Raw genomic sequence first — 13,967 nt, 5'->3', positions numbered from 1 at the left:
CTAATACTCTTTTGCAGAAAGGTTTGAATTTTCGTAGCACATTCAAACCGAGGTTACAAAACTCAACTGTTTCTAGTGTGGGAGATGGAAAACATTTTCTTTCAACATGATAAATAATATCAAATTTGTGTATGAGTGTCTGTCGTGCTTTTGTCCACGTACGACAGTATGCAAATTTAAAAATCCAGAATCCTTTATTGAAAATAATGATGCTGACTGCAGGGATGGAAACCCTAAGCTTCAGCACACACATCTATATTTTTACTGCTTGAGTTTTGAAATCTCTTAACCAGAGTGTCTTCACAGGGTCGACCCGAGGAGTGTGTAAGGAGAGGAAGCAGAAGGCAGGCAGAGTAGGGACAGCAAAGACTGGAGCACAGAGTGGTAGCCTTCCACCAGGGTAAGTTCACTGACTGATTCTCTTCTTTACCATTCAGCCCATCTATCCTGGCTCCTAGTAGCTGATTGATCTCAGAGTTTGTGCTGGGTCTCAAAGGATCCCAGTGATTCAGCATCAACAACATGGTAATGCATTCCATCCCCTCACCTATCAAGAAAGCAAGGCCTGTAAGCTGATATTTCTTGAACCAGAGGAGCAAATGAAAAAAGTTTGCTAAAATATAAGTTTCAGACCTATATACAGAATGGATGTGCTTTGTGTGGAAATGTATGTAATAATTATTTTAGCTACTATCACTTTAATATCGACTTTAAATTGGGGGACCCCGAGTGGCTCACCTGGTAAAAGCACGGCCGCGTGGTGTTCAGGGTGAGTCACAGTCAGGTGAGCGCTGGTTTGCATCCTGGCTGTGCATGGCATTAGCTCTGTTGGGTTATGGAGTTGCCGGTCTTCACTGAAGATTCCGGAGGGAACATCACATTGTCTCTGGTGCTCCTGCAGGTTAGTGAGACAAAACAGGCAGGGGTTGTTTCTTTTTCTCGCGCTACAGAAGACCCTACCTGCCTGGCGCCTAGTGAGCTCAATCAGACATCTCCAGAGGCCGGTAGCTCACTCACATCTGACCTCAAATTCCTGGGTGTAAAAGAGGAAACTTGACTTGGTCGTGAGATCAAAGGCAGCCCACTAAACCTTCAGTTCTCCTGAGCTGTGTGGAGAACTGCTGCGCTGAGGGGGAAAATAATATAACATTATAAGCTGGGGGGAAAAATCTGTGGTAAAATAATTGGACACTATCTGAATTTTTAAAAAATATATATATATATATATATATATATATATATATATATATATATGTTTACTGAGTCAGTGCTTGAAATTTCTGGCCTGTGACTGTTTAAAACCTTATCATAGGAGGAAAAATAGATTGAACTATTGACCTAACATTCTTACACCACCGGGCGATAGTCTCAGTCTGTCATGTGATTCGTTCACATCACTGTCAGTCCCACCCCTTTTCAAAGGAACGCCCTCCACCTCCACTCCTAAACAGCAAGATAAAATGGCTGAATAAAAAAACGACGATTGACAGAAAATTAATGATAAAACGTAAAACCTAATTCAAAAGAAAGAAAAAAACTTGCGGTATGAACTTCAAATCATTTTCTGTTATTTATTTATGCTATTGAATTTACTTATGGTGTGTCAGCTTTATTTAAACAAAATACTGTAAAGCCATAAATATTTGCAGCCAGAACATTTGGCGAACCACACTCATAAAACCTATTTTGCTCTAGAAATGCTGACGACTTGTTGCACTGGTAGTAATATATTATTTAATTATATGTACAGAACTAAGATATTTGTGCAAAAATGTTTACGTTTTTTTTCATACGCGAAAAACGCATAATCAAAGGCTTGCAAATATTTATGGCTTTATAGTATATAAAGACATATTTACTATCCAACCTTGCCTCTCTTATTATTTTGACTGACTCATATATCAAGTATGTACTGCAGACTCAGCTAATAGTTGAAAATTAATGCCCCTCTGGAAGACTATTGTTACCTCCAGGGTGGTAAGCCTGCGGCTTCGGGCATTATAGCCCCCTGTCAGTAATACTAGTTTTCCTTCGGGTCAATAGTTTTCCACTATAGCCCCCCTCTCCAGTTCATATTTACTATATATTGACTTAAAATTACCAACAACAGCCCTACATTTCTCTGTGTATAAACAGACATGCAGCCAGAGGGCTTCAGTCTTGAACACCGTCACCCCTCTACTGGGAAAAAACCAGCCCTGCAGGAATATAGTAAACATTCCAGTTAGTGATGCTTCAGCAGTCTGGCCTTTTAGCACCATGGTAACGAAATTAATAAAAAGAGGTAACTGCTTTCCCCCAATCACATTTTCAGAGAGAGGTATTTTTTTTTCCTGATAAACAATGGTTTAACATAGATGATCCAGTTCTACTCATATGTTTAATGCATAGTAGGCATCCCAAAATGTAATGTTAATGCAAGTGGAAGAGGCTGTTTTAAGGAGATTGCTTACCACTTGGTTAGAGTACAATCCACACAGCTGGGCTTCAACCTGTTCCACCTGCAATCCAATTTCAGAGCTATTGTTTCTCAATCCCGGCCCGGTTCAGCGGCTTTGCTGCCTGGCGTTAAGTTACAAAGAAGTAATTACTGAAAGTTTGAAAAGCAGCATTTCGTTTATGAGGTGAAAAGGTTTGCAGCGGGATGGTATTAGAGACTTTTATTAAATCACAAATCTTGAAAATTCCACTTTATTAAAAACGGTCTACTTTAAGCACTCGTGGATTTAGGAGGTATTTGTTGCATTAATGCTCTTTTTCAAAATAGTGTGGCTTAGGGGGATCAGTATGCATCAGCTTTCCAAAGGAATAGGGCTTTCCTTTTCATTTAGTGATGAAGAAAACACATATATAGGATTCTGAAACAAATTGATTATTTATTACTTAAGTAACAGAATTCGAAGAAGAGTCCGATAAGGCCTGCCCTGTGCGGTAAAGTGACCTACACCGAAGGCAAGAGCATTTGACCAGACGGTAAAGCCCTCTTATGAGGGTTCAATTACTATTGACAAATTGATAGTTTAACAGCTTTCTCACGATAGGGTCACCACCAGCAATGGAAATGAACATCATAAATATACAAAAAAGATGATGTCAAGGTATAAAGTGTTTTGTTTTTCAAAATGAACCCAAAGCACGTAAATGAATTGATCTCCCAGCCTGAACATTGCTTTGTCAGATTTCAGGGTAATTTGGGAGAAAATGTTAGTGCTGGGCCTTAACCAGAGCTGCCATTCTACCGAGGTCAAACTTAGAGTTCAAGCTATAGCTGGCTGTATTTATGTGACTGCTTGGTATTTACTATTCAACCTGCAAATCTGTGTTACACGGCAAACCAACAGAGAGTGTTTTGTACTTTGCCAGAATTTTTACATGAGCATCAGCATTGATGATGCAAAAAAAAAAAACAACCAAGGACACGACTTCGGTGTCCTCACCATAGCTGGTTACGGCTCCTGTTACAAAAACAATAGCTTCTTGTTACTAACGGCTCATTCCCCCTCCTTACTCTTTCCTTAGATATCTTTCCTTAGAGTGAACCAAAAAAACAAAAACAAAACAGCAAGCAGTTTGTCAGCGGAAACACCACTTTGCTAATCTGTTTGAGGCTGTCACTAGGCAGTGCTGTTGCCGGGTACAAAACATCTTATTATTATGTGAAGAAAAATAAGATGAAATGAGATTTATGTAAGATCATTGGGGATTAAACATAAATTGATACCCACATAGTTCCATTTAAAAGACATCTGTCACCATTAGCTTTTGTTCTTGTTTCTCTGGCGCCACTGGATTCCTGCCTGGCCTACTGGGCTTCTCTCTGCTTCTTTGGTTAATTCTCAGAATAGTGTTGGGCACTAAATATCTGAAGATATGTGCTGTACCTGTGTATGTTTCAGTGCTGCCTTCTGGGTTGTTGAATGCACCTTCCCAAAAGCTGCCCAGAGCTTGTAGCACAGTATAAAAAAAACATGAGCTTTCACACTGACTTCTGTAAATTCCTTTTGAACGGCATTTGAGTACAACTACCAGAAACTATGCAGAGGCGAGATGTTTCTACAGGAAGTAAGGAAGCAGACACTGGTTGCAGTATATCTACTATGCGTCTGCTCTTGCCTTCACTCACACACTACAATTATTTTTTTCAGCAATTCAGCATTAAAACGACCTGTTTGCAGGAGTAATGACAAATCAGTATAGTCAAGAAGTTAACTCACTCACTGGTTTACTGTACAGGGAAGGCAAATAGTAGAGTCTACCTTAAGTGCATACTTGCTCTTGTGTTTAAGCTTGTGTGGAAGCAGTATTATTGCATTCCAGTGCAGTAATGAGTTAGCTTGTGGCCGCTTCAGAATTGATATCACTGCAGCATTTTCTCTATTGCCCTCAGTGACCAGTTATTGAGTTACAATGCTGTGCTCTGTCTGTGTGTGGAAACAACCACCACGCCGATTCATTTCTAAATGAGCTAAATGCAGCACAATGTAATGACTGCTAGTCATTTTGTGTAGACACAAATGGCTTAAATGTGTTATTGCTATTTTGAAACTGTAGTGTCCCAGACATGGTCAGTTTTGTACAAATGTTATACTGAAATACAATTGTTTGCTCCACCCTTCTGTACACTGTTGAAATCAAACCATATTAGTTTATTTGTCTTCCAGCCACTCTGTGAGAGCCAATAACGGGCCACAGAATTATTAGCAACGGCAAGGTAATGGATTGGAACACATTGTGGTTCTGATAGATTTGCACACTGGTGCTGCTATAGATCCATGGTTCCGAAGTGGATTAGTGTGTGTTGGTTCATACTATTATAACAACATTTAACCAATGGCTAATACTATTGCTTCTTAATACAGAATCATTGGAATTGTAAAACCATTTGAAAACACTATATGATGTTAGAAATTAAAATCCAATTACTTATGGATTCAAATATTTAAAGTAAATATGAATTAATGAACTATTTGCACTTCCTTTCCTCAGGAGGTTGGTAAGAGGGGGTACAGAGAACCGAGTTGAGAAAGAGAGACAGCAGGAGACATCACAGGCCGGACAGCGATCCACCTCTCCTGGGACGGGACAGTCCAGGACACAGCCTTCCTTCAAGGGGAGCACACAGACAGGCCCTGGTAGCTATCCTATAGGGTTAATGTGATGTTATTGCTGTACATACACACAGAAACGTTGTGTCTCCTTCCTATAATTCTACTGTAAAATAACATCAAGTTGAGATTTCAATTTTTAATCCCTTCATAATATAATCTGTATTCCAAACACCAATGGAATATGAGAGAGGGAAGTTAAACTTGAAGAAACCAGTTGGTGACACCATTTTTACCATATGGGATGAGCTGCTATCACACATTTGCCATGGCACATCTCATATGGTATAATGTCCTATTGAAAAGCATTGGTAATCACAGTCCCAACCAAAATATATTAAAAAAATCTCATTCATGAGAACTAGATCGTACAACTTAGCTTAACTACAGTGAGGACCTGCACAACGGCAATCAGATAGCTATAACGGCTAAAGGCAAGCATGTATTTCAGGTTTGTTTTCATTTGCGATTTCAAACAGATATACTGTTCTTTTATAATTCATCTTGAAATAAAAACATTGAGAAAAGTAATACCATACATTATATAAAGTTATCTGGTATGTTAATAACCAGGGTAAAATACTAAACCCCAACACTGAGGGACATGGTCCCTAATACCCTGACTCTGTTATACACTAGGGGGCAGTGTCCCTAAATCCAGACTCTGCTCAACCTCATTACATTGTCCTGTTCGCTCACGTTGCCATACCTATCAACATTGAGTTTTCAAAATAAGGGAGCTTTTGTAAACTGACATCTTAGTAGCCTGAATTAAAGTGAACGGCAACATGAGACAAACATACAACTATTCCACTTTATTACTTGGTAGAATGATAGACTGTGATACGGTCTCATTCTTATTGACTTTATAAAGGAAAACTATCAAAACAGAAAAACAACCACGAGATGCTTCACAATCGAATCCTCTCTTAGCCCCTGTGGTTCTTATTGTACTGTGGGATATGAGCTGCCGATAGGCCCCTCTGTGGAGTGACGTCCTCGGTCCCATCTGCCGAGGGAATAAGTAGTCACGCCATGGGGCTCACTTCTTCTTTTGTCATCTCACCTTGGTACAGTAAACTTCTGTGCCACTAACCAGAGTGTGTTTTTCAAAAAGTGCTCTTCTGAGTCATCTGCAGTTCCCTTGCATTCGTGCTGAGAGCTGGCTTGCCGCTCTCATGGAATCAGCGGCTCCATTTTGAGTGTCTTTTTCCTTCTTCGTACGGTCTGCTTCACTTGTGTCGCAGGCCGTCTTTTCTTGGCTGTCCGTCGTATGAGTGTATCTGCCTGTGCAGTATTGGTGTGTGCGTGTGTTGTCTTTCAACCTACACCTTCAGGGAGAACACCGTTCCTCTGCCGGGGCTCAGCTTGTCGTGACTCTGTCGGCTGTCGTTCGCGTAGCTTGGGCAAAAAAAAAAAAAAGAAAAAAGTCAGTCAGCCATGTGTTCCTCCAGCGGGGATGTGCTTTAGCCTGCCCCACTCTCGAGTAGACATTGTCAGCTGTCTTGACCCACCCACCTCGGTGCTTTGGGCTTTAAAAAAAAAAATTAAAAAGTGTGTCTCCCCTGGTGTATGCTGCGTTCTGACCAGGTGGCTGACTAGACGTTGTCAGGGTAGGCACCGCTACATTAGCTACCCCCGGTGCTTTGGTACCTCGGTGCACACTCAGCCCTTGGTACTTCGGTGCTCGTGGAGGTCATGACCCCATCTTCTGCCCCATAGCAATTATTTTACAGTTTATGCAGATTTGCTAGAGGCAGTCAGGTCCCCCTCAATGCTGAAAGTGTACCTGGCAGCTATATCTGTATGCCATGTAGACTCAGTATCCCCAGGTGCCCATATTCCGTTTCTAAAGGGTGCTCGGTGGCTGTGTCATCGTAGGTGGTCAAATATGTGAACTTGCCTCACGCACTGGCTGCATGCCTGCCACTGAGCTCCCCTGGGTTCTAAACCCTGCTGGGTACAGACGGCGATTGCAGTAACCACATACTGTACATTACATTTGCATAAATTAAATGTTTTCTGACATAACGGGGTTTAACAGTAGAATTTTGAGCAAAATACAGGAGAAAATCTGCCCTGGGAGTTCTCTGGCAGAGAAACATGACAGTCCCAGCAAATAAGGGAGAGTTGACAGGTCTGTGTGGCCTTGTCTTAATGCTGGTGTTCTTTTCACCTCTACACTGTACATTACTACATGTGTTTAGTGATGAAAAAACATTTGCAAAAATCAGAAAGGTACAGAAAATATACGACGTGTAAAGGAAAAGCACTTTGCAAAGCTTTTAGCAGGATTTGGCAGACTGGCTTCTGGGTAATAGCCTGGTTTGTAATATTAATGGCTGTGTTGGAGGGTGCAAAGCCTCTGCCCTGAGTCACAGAGATACAGAAATCCCTTTACGTAGTCCACATAGGATCAGGCTTTACAGAAACAAAGAGACAGGCTCCCTAAACCAGAACACGAATCCCTTCCTTTTTTCAGAAATCTTGTTAGATTTTATTTGTGGTTTGTTTGTTTGCTCATTGATGTCTCTGGCTTATCCTGGCCTATTCCCAAGAAGCTGTGATCAGAGAGAGGGTTTAAAATTAAAATGTACCAGTAAAATAACTGCAAACAGTAAACCACAAAACATATCTTATTTGTAGGTAAAATTAATGAAGTAAATTGATAATATTTAGGGTACCATTGTACCTTTGGAATGGATTTTTTGTATCTAAATAGTTAGCATATTTTAGGGTTACCAAGATGTTTATGTAAGTAAGGGGTCTGAGTAGATTACTTGTGCCCACATCCATAAAACTCATAATTCATCTTCTCATTTATTCACAGATTTACAAGGTTCCACAGTTTCTGACTATTATGTTCTACTGTAATGTCATTATTAGTCACCCTTTCTCTTGCTCTTGAGTATATAGGCAGATGCACACTAACTGGTTCTTGTATTTGATTTGCTGCACTGCGCTCTTCCTGGTCTCGCAGTAAGCAAAGAGCAAACCTGAGAGCTTATATATCTAACGGCGTGATGTAACTATTCAACTCGCATGTAAACTACTTTGGTTACTTAAAAAGAACAGTAGAAACATAGCTTCAGTAACATGTGCACCATTGACAACTCCAAGCCTTACTGTTTCAATTTAAAAAAATCACATTTACACCGCACAGCATATCAAAGCAACTACACAGAAAAAATAACTAGTATAGTAACAGGTTAGAAATCTAGATCTGATAATCAAAGTGTGGGTGATATATTGGCCTACATGTCTCTAGCATGAAGAAGCTTGTGTTAATGTTACAACTACACTTTTGAGTGATAATAACAATGGAAGAAACAGTAATAGCGAGCACTTTAAATACACTTACAAAACCAAAAATAACAGCTTTTTCTTGAATGTTCAGTGTTAGCATTATGGTTACTTTTTGTTAGGTATTACCATACTATATTTGTGTGTCTGCTAGAAATTTGTTTGGGTTGATAATCACAAGTGAAAGCTAGTACTCTGGGCTCTATTGAAGTGTAATTATTAAAGACACATGTCTCTGATATAAGAGAATCCTAGATAAGAAAGAGAAAGCTGCCATTCCCACTACGAGGAAGCACTTGTCGCATTGCACAAGCGAGGAGAACCAAACATCATGCTGAGCTGCGGGGCTGCTCTGACCCCACCAAGAGAGAAACCCATTTGACTAATGAAGAGCACAGAAGAGTCTGGGGAACCATCCTAAAGCCTGGCCTTGTATCCCAAGCTGAGGGGGATCAGCCCTTAAATCCAGGACATTGTTTTGTCTGCTCTCCTCAATATCTTGCGTTGATGAGAGGGCTGAACTGGTAATAATACACAACTACCAAAAACAACAACAACTTAACAACCTTTATATTAAAGGAAGGATCAATAGGGTATGCACAATTCTCTACCCTAGGTATCATTCGTGGTACTGTACTTGGTTCTCAATTACTCTTTTGGTTCTGTTTTTCATCCTTGAAATGTATTGTTAGAGTCTGAGCTCAGCATGGTTCATAGACATATGTTTCCCTGCTAACTACCATTACAAGATGCTGCTAGTTAGTTCCCCAAGTGACTTTTTCATCTTCAGTCCTGTACAAGCTTCCCTGTATTGAAACAAAAGCATCTCATTAGCAACAGAAATGAACTCAACTACTGTAGTCTATACCACAAACTTGCCAGACATTCCCACAGACTATTAATTAGTCTTACCCTGTGCTCCAGGTAAGGGTTTGGGTCTGGGAGTAACTAACCCTCTAATTTTAACACTGAGAGAGTAAAATGTATTTTCAGGGGGTAAAATGCAACATTGCCTTGAAGTCATGAGTAATATTAATACTGTACAATCTTTATTGGTTATTGGGTAGGCTTTAAAAAGAGCCTTCCATTTTAACTGAAATGTTGCTTTAAACTACTGTACAAAAGCATAGTATTAAAAAATGACAGCTATTCTTATTCACTGTGTTGACCACAGCCAATATGACTTTGAACATAAGCACAGAAACAGAACAATGAGGCAGTGTGGTTTAAGTCCAGGGCTTGTAAGGAGAAGGTCACCAGTTCAAATCCCACCTCTGTCACTGACTGACTCACTGTGTGATCCTGAGCAAGTCACGTAACCTCCTTGTGCTCCATGCTGCAGATGAGATGTTAAATCAATGTCCTATTGTAAGGGACTCTACATATAATGCACAGTTCACAGCCTACCTCTATAAAGTACTTTGTGATGGTGGTCCAGTATGAAAGGTGCTATATACAATATATATATATATATATATATATATATATATATATATATATATATATATATATATATATATATATATATATGAACAGAACTTATATTTTAGCATACAATTCATAAATTCAGTGAGCATGTTAAAACTTGAATATAAAACCATACAGATAAATAAAATAAAGAAATGCATTAATAAGTTACAAAACACTTTAATATTATAGGCACCTTTTTTTAGCTGTTGCCTCTGACAGTGGTTCCAGTTGGATTTATAGCTGCACTGGGGTGTTTATGTTTCAACCTGTGTAGCTTAAAATGTTCATATTCTTACTGTGAATGGCTGCAAAGACAACAGGGCTAGACAGAGATTAGATAATGTTTATTGGGTTGGTTTTTCTTTTGCACCGTTTTCTAGTAACTGAAGACATTGTATTCTGGGTGATGTAGTTGTTAGTGGAAGATTTAGGGGAGGTACAGAAGCTGTGCATCGAAATTGCTATGCGTATTTTTACTCATTACCCTTCCTCACTGGGCCTTACAATGCTTGCTTATGCTTTTACTATGACGAGTCTGCGCTCTTACTGTGGTAAACCTGTATAAGATCTCAGTTACTGCAGTTTAACTCCTAGTTGAGACAGTATTGGAATCTGTTGCATTATTCTGGTTTTGTTATGTCCGCTGCCTTTTCTGTTAGTCGCTGGTTCAGGTCATATCATTAGAGAGTCTGGCTCTGGTGATTTTCTCCATAATGGTTCCATAACACAGAGTACAGCAGTAAGCTGTCTATGTCTGATCTTACTGGTGAAACAGCTTTAAGAAACCCATTATAATAATGATTTTAATCCTAGCTAAGGGAATGGAGCGGATTTTCAATGGTAAGATCTAAAGCAATGTTCCAATGGCACAAATAAATAAATAAATAAATAAATAACTACAATGGTAAAATCCATTACCAATATATCATTGGCAATTACTTTAGAAAACATTTATAAAAAAATGTAAACCAGAGGAGTCCATCAATCAATGGTTATACAATTCCTCCTTATAAAAATTTGCACAGTAATTTTTCAGTTTCCCATGCTTATACTATGCATTTACCACAATGTACCATGTTTTGCCATCTTATTCAATCTTCTTTATTATACCTCTCTCGGCTTTACAACGCATAATTACAATAACCGTGCTTTCACTATGCTTTATTACACTTTGCTATTCTTTTAGTGTGGTAAACAGTTATAAGAACTAGCAGCTAACTGATCCCAAAACTATCTCAAGTCAAATCTTAAAAGATACCAATGACTCGGTATCAACGATTTGGCTTGGTAACCCATTCAATATTCTAAAAAGGTGTCTCCTACTCTCTGCCCTAAGTTGACTTAATTTCCAGTTTCTGTACTGTGCTTAAAATATTGGATCGGGTGTCTGAATGCTCCAACACATTAAAGTTAGCATTGGTAAACCCTGTGAGTGCTCAACAGCACCTGATTGAATGGCTCTTATAGAATCTGAACTCATTCTTGTGGCGTTCTGTGTTGCAGAGGCGCTGAGTGATGACGTAGGGGGACCGGGGGCCAGCGAGGCAAGTCAGAAGGCAGAGGCCAGTAGCAGCAGTGAGGCTGACACAGAGTCCACCAGCAAGGTAGGAGCGGCCTCAGTCCAGGAGGGGGCAGCGTTCTCAATCCTAGGAACACTTTACTTCTGTATTAGCCAATTTTTCATGTTCAAATATTCTTTCAGTTCTGAAGTGAATATGAGTATCCTTAAATTTCAAATTAACTGGAAAACAAAAGACTAATTCCTACCATATTACTGTAAAGCATAGCAGGAGTACTGCAAAATAAATCTAGTACCCCATCAAATGACCTATTAAAGAAGCGAAACTCATCTATAAAAGATGTGTGTTATTTCTTTCAGACCTCATTTATACACTGGTTTCATTTTCATTATATTATTTCATACAGTCATTTATAAATTATTTTATATGAAGAAATATACTGTCATTTTGCTGTGTTTTCAGTGGTGCGAGGTGAGTCAGTTCTTTGAGTGTTTCTCTCAACCCTGTTATATATAAATAATGCGTGCTGTGTGTGTGCTGTGTTTACAGTGGAGCGAGGTGAGTCAGTTCTTTGGCAGGGGTGAGATGCTGAACCGCTTGTCCCTGGAGCTATCCCAGCAGACCCTGCGTGACGAGGAGCTGCGTGCCCGGCACCACAGTGCCCTCTTCAGGCTGCGAGAGGAGGCGCTGAGTGAGAAGACCCATGCAGAGTTAGCCTGGCTCGAGCACCAGAAAATGTAAGTTAAATTGCTAAGAGGATACAGCAATGGCAGCAGTGTGGAAGGTACTGAGTATGCGTTGCTCAGTGGTTATAGTTCTGGGCTGTAGTGTAAAAGGTACTGGGTATGAGTTGCTCAGTGGTTATGTGATTACGAAACAGAAGACAGACAACAAAGTTCACAATCCAATCAGAAAACTTTTACTTTTATAACCACAAAGAATAATCCCAGGCAACAACGGGTTACAGTCCTGAAAGAATAAACACAGTATACACACACAAAGACACACACAATCACAAGTCCAGAGTTAGTGCTAAAGTACAAGTGGTGAAATATAATTTATTTGTGTACAGTTGTGAAGTGTTGTCAGGGTTTGATGCTGGCCTTAAGTGACCTAACAGCCGCCTAAAAAGAACAAACAAGTATAATCAGACACAACAAAACAAACAAGCATTAAACACTGACGGTAAGTTTACAGTTCTCCTTTAGCAGTTTGCTCTTAACCATAACAAAGGAACAGATCACCTAGCCACGTCCCCTTTTGTACCATCAGTCATGCCCCCTTGGTTAGCGAGTGCAGCCATTTCTCCTCTAATCCATGGTTGCCACATTGCTTCCCTTCTGGGGTGATGACTTGGTGTACCGTAGCTCCGCCCCCTTTCTAGATGGCCGACTTCCACCTTTCCCTTGGAAGGAATTGTCAGACCATCCAGTCCGAGGCACTCTGTTCCCTTTACACAGCGCCCTCACAGGTTGGGAGGGAGATTTATAACCAAGATTCATTCTTTCTCTGTCACAGTGAGATATGGTTTAATTTTTTTTACAATGTTGACTGTTAACAACAACTACGTCATTATTTCGGTGTAGCTTCTTTGCATGTCTTCTAAGGTCAAGAAAAATATTGAACTCCTGAAATACATGTATGCTAAAACTTCCTCTTTAAATTTTCTGAAGAAAATCTTGTGAAAGTCCTTGAACCAACCAGTAAATGTGACTTGAAAACATCTCCCTAACAGAGGGAAGGAAATAAGACTTCCATTACATAGCAGTTTCAGCTGTTCCAGATTTTAATACAAGCTTGGTTAGCCACTGTTTATGTGTACAAGCTTAGGTGTGTCTTATTAAATTCATAGTAGAGCCAGGAATGGATCACACTGCTGTGCAATAAGAGTCTTATTGCCATCCCTGCCCTTACAGCAAGGTGCTACTTTGTGGTGCAACTGTCTGTTTTAACCTCTATACTGCAGACCCCACAGCATCAAGTTCAGCAGGAATGTAATGCAGAGCCTGTGCTTGGATTGTTTCTGATGGCAGGTGTCTGAGAGAAGGAGAGGAGGACACTCTGGCTGAGATTGCAAGGCGACAGGAGGATGTCCTTTGCACCCTGCGGCAGGAGAAGGTACTTCAACAGCATCCCCACAAGGGGTCCTCAGAGTACCACTTCATACAGAGACAAGTGCTGGGAGCAAGACGGAGGACAGCGTGTTAAGAAGTAAAAGCGAGCCAGGGACAGATTAAGGGAGTGCTAACCAATATTTTAAAACTCAGTTTCTTATTACATCAGCAGTATCAAAGCTAGTATTTGAACACAAAAAAGCGCCCCTTTAAGAATGCTGTCTTGAAGACAAAGAGTATTCAAAATATTTAAGACTATCAATCCCAAAATATGATCAAAGAATTTCAAACATATGTTAAAAGTGTATCAATAATAGTATTGATAAAACACTGTAGACAAAATAACTTATGTATAAAGAAATGGTTCCGTTATAATGCTCATAAATGTTCAGAATGCAATAAGTCACTTTAACAGCAAAGCCAGTATTTGACCACAAATACACAGTAGGACAAGG

The 13,967-nt window shown here is 39.9% G+C and overlaps 1 protein-coding gene across 2 annotated transcripts in view; it reads left to right on the top strand.

Annotated features, from left to right (window-relative positions):
• Positions 1–13,967, top strand: part of LOC121307036 (centrosome-associated protein 350-like) — a 57,043-nt gene that overhangs the window by 21,671 nt on the left and 21,405 nt on the right. For both annotated transcript variants that reach the window (XM_041239108.1, XM_041239107.1), the window contains exons 12-16: positions 307–400; positions 4,987–5,132; positions 11,382–11,482; positions 11,948–12,135; positions 13,432–13,516. In XM_041239108.1, coding sequence (XP_041095042.1) covers positions 307–400; positions 4,987–5,132; positions 11,382–11,482; positions 11,948–12,135; positions 13,432–13,516 — 614 coding nt within the window. The remainder of the gene's footprint in view (positions 1–306; positions 401–4,986; positions 5,133–11,381; positions 11,483–11,947; positions 12,136–13,431; positions 13,517–13,967) is intronic.

This window comes from Polyodon spathula, chromosome 52 (genome assembly GCF_017654505.1).
Source record: "Polyodon spathula isolate WHYD16114869_AA chromosome 52, ASM1765450v1, whole genome shotgun sequence".
Taxonomy (NCBI): domain Eukaryota; kingdom Metazoa; phylum Chordata; class Actinopteri; order Acipenseriformes; family Polyodontidae; genus Polyodon; species Polyodon spathula.
The sequence above is the reverse complement of the archived record's forward strand: the minus strand, read 5'-3'. Positions and strand labels throughout refer to the sequence as shown.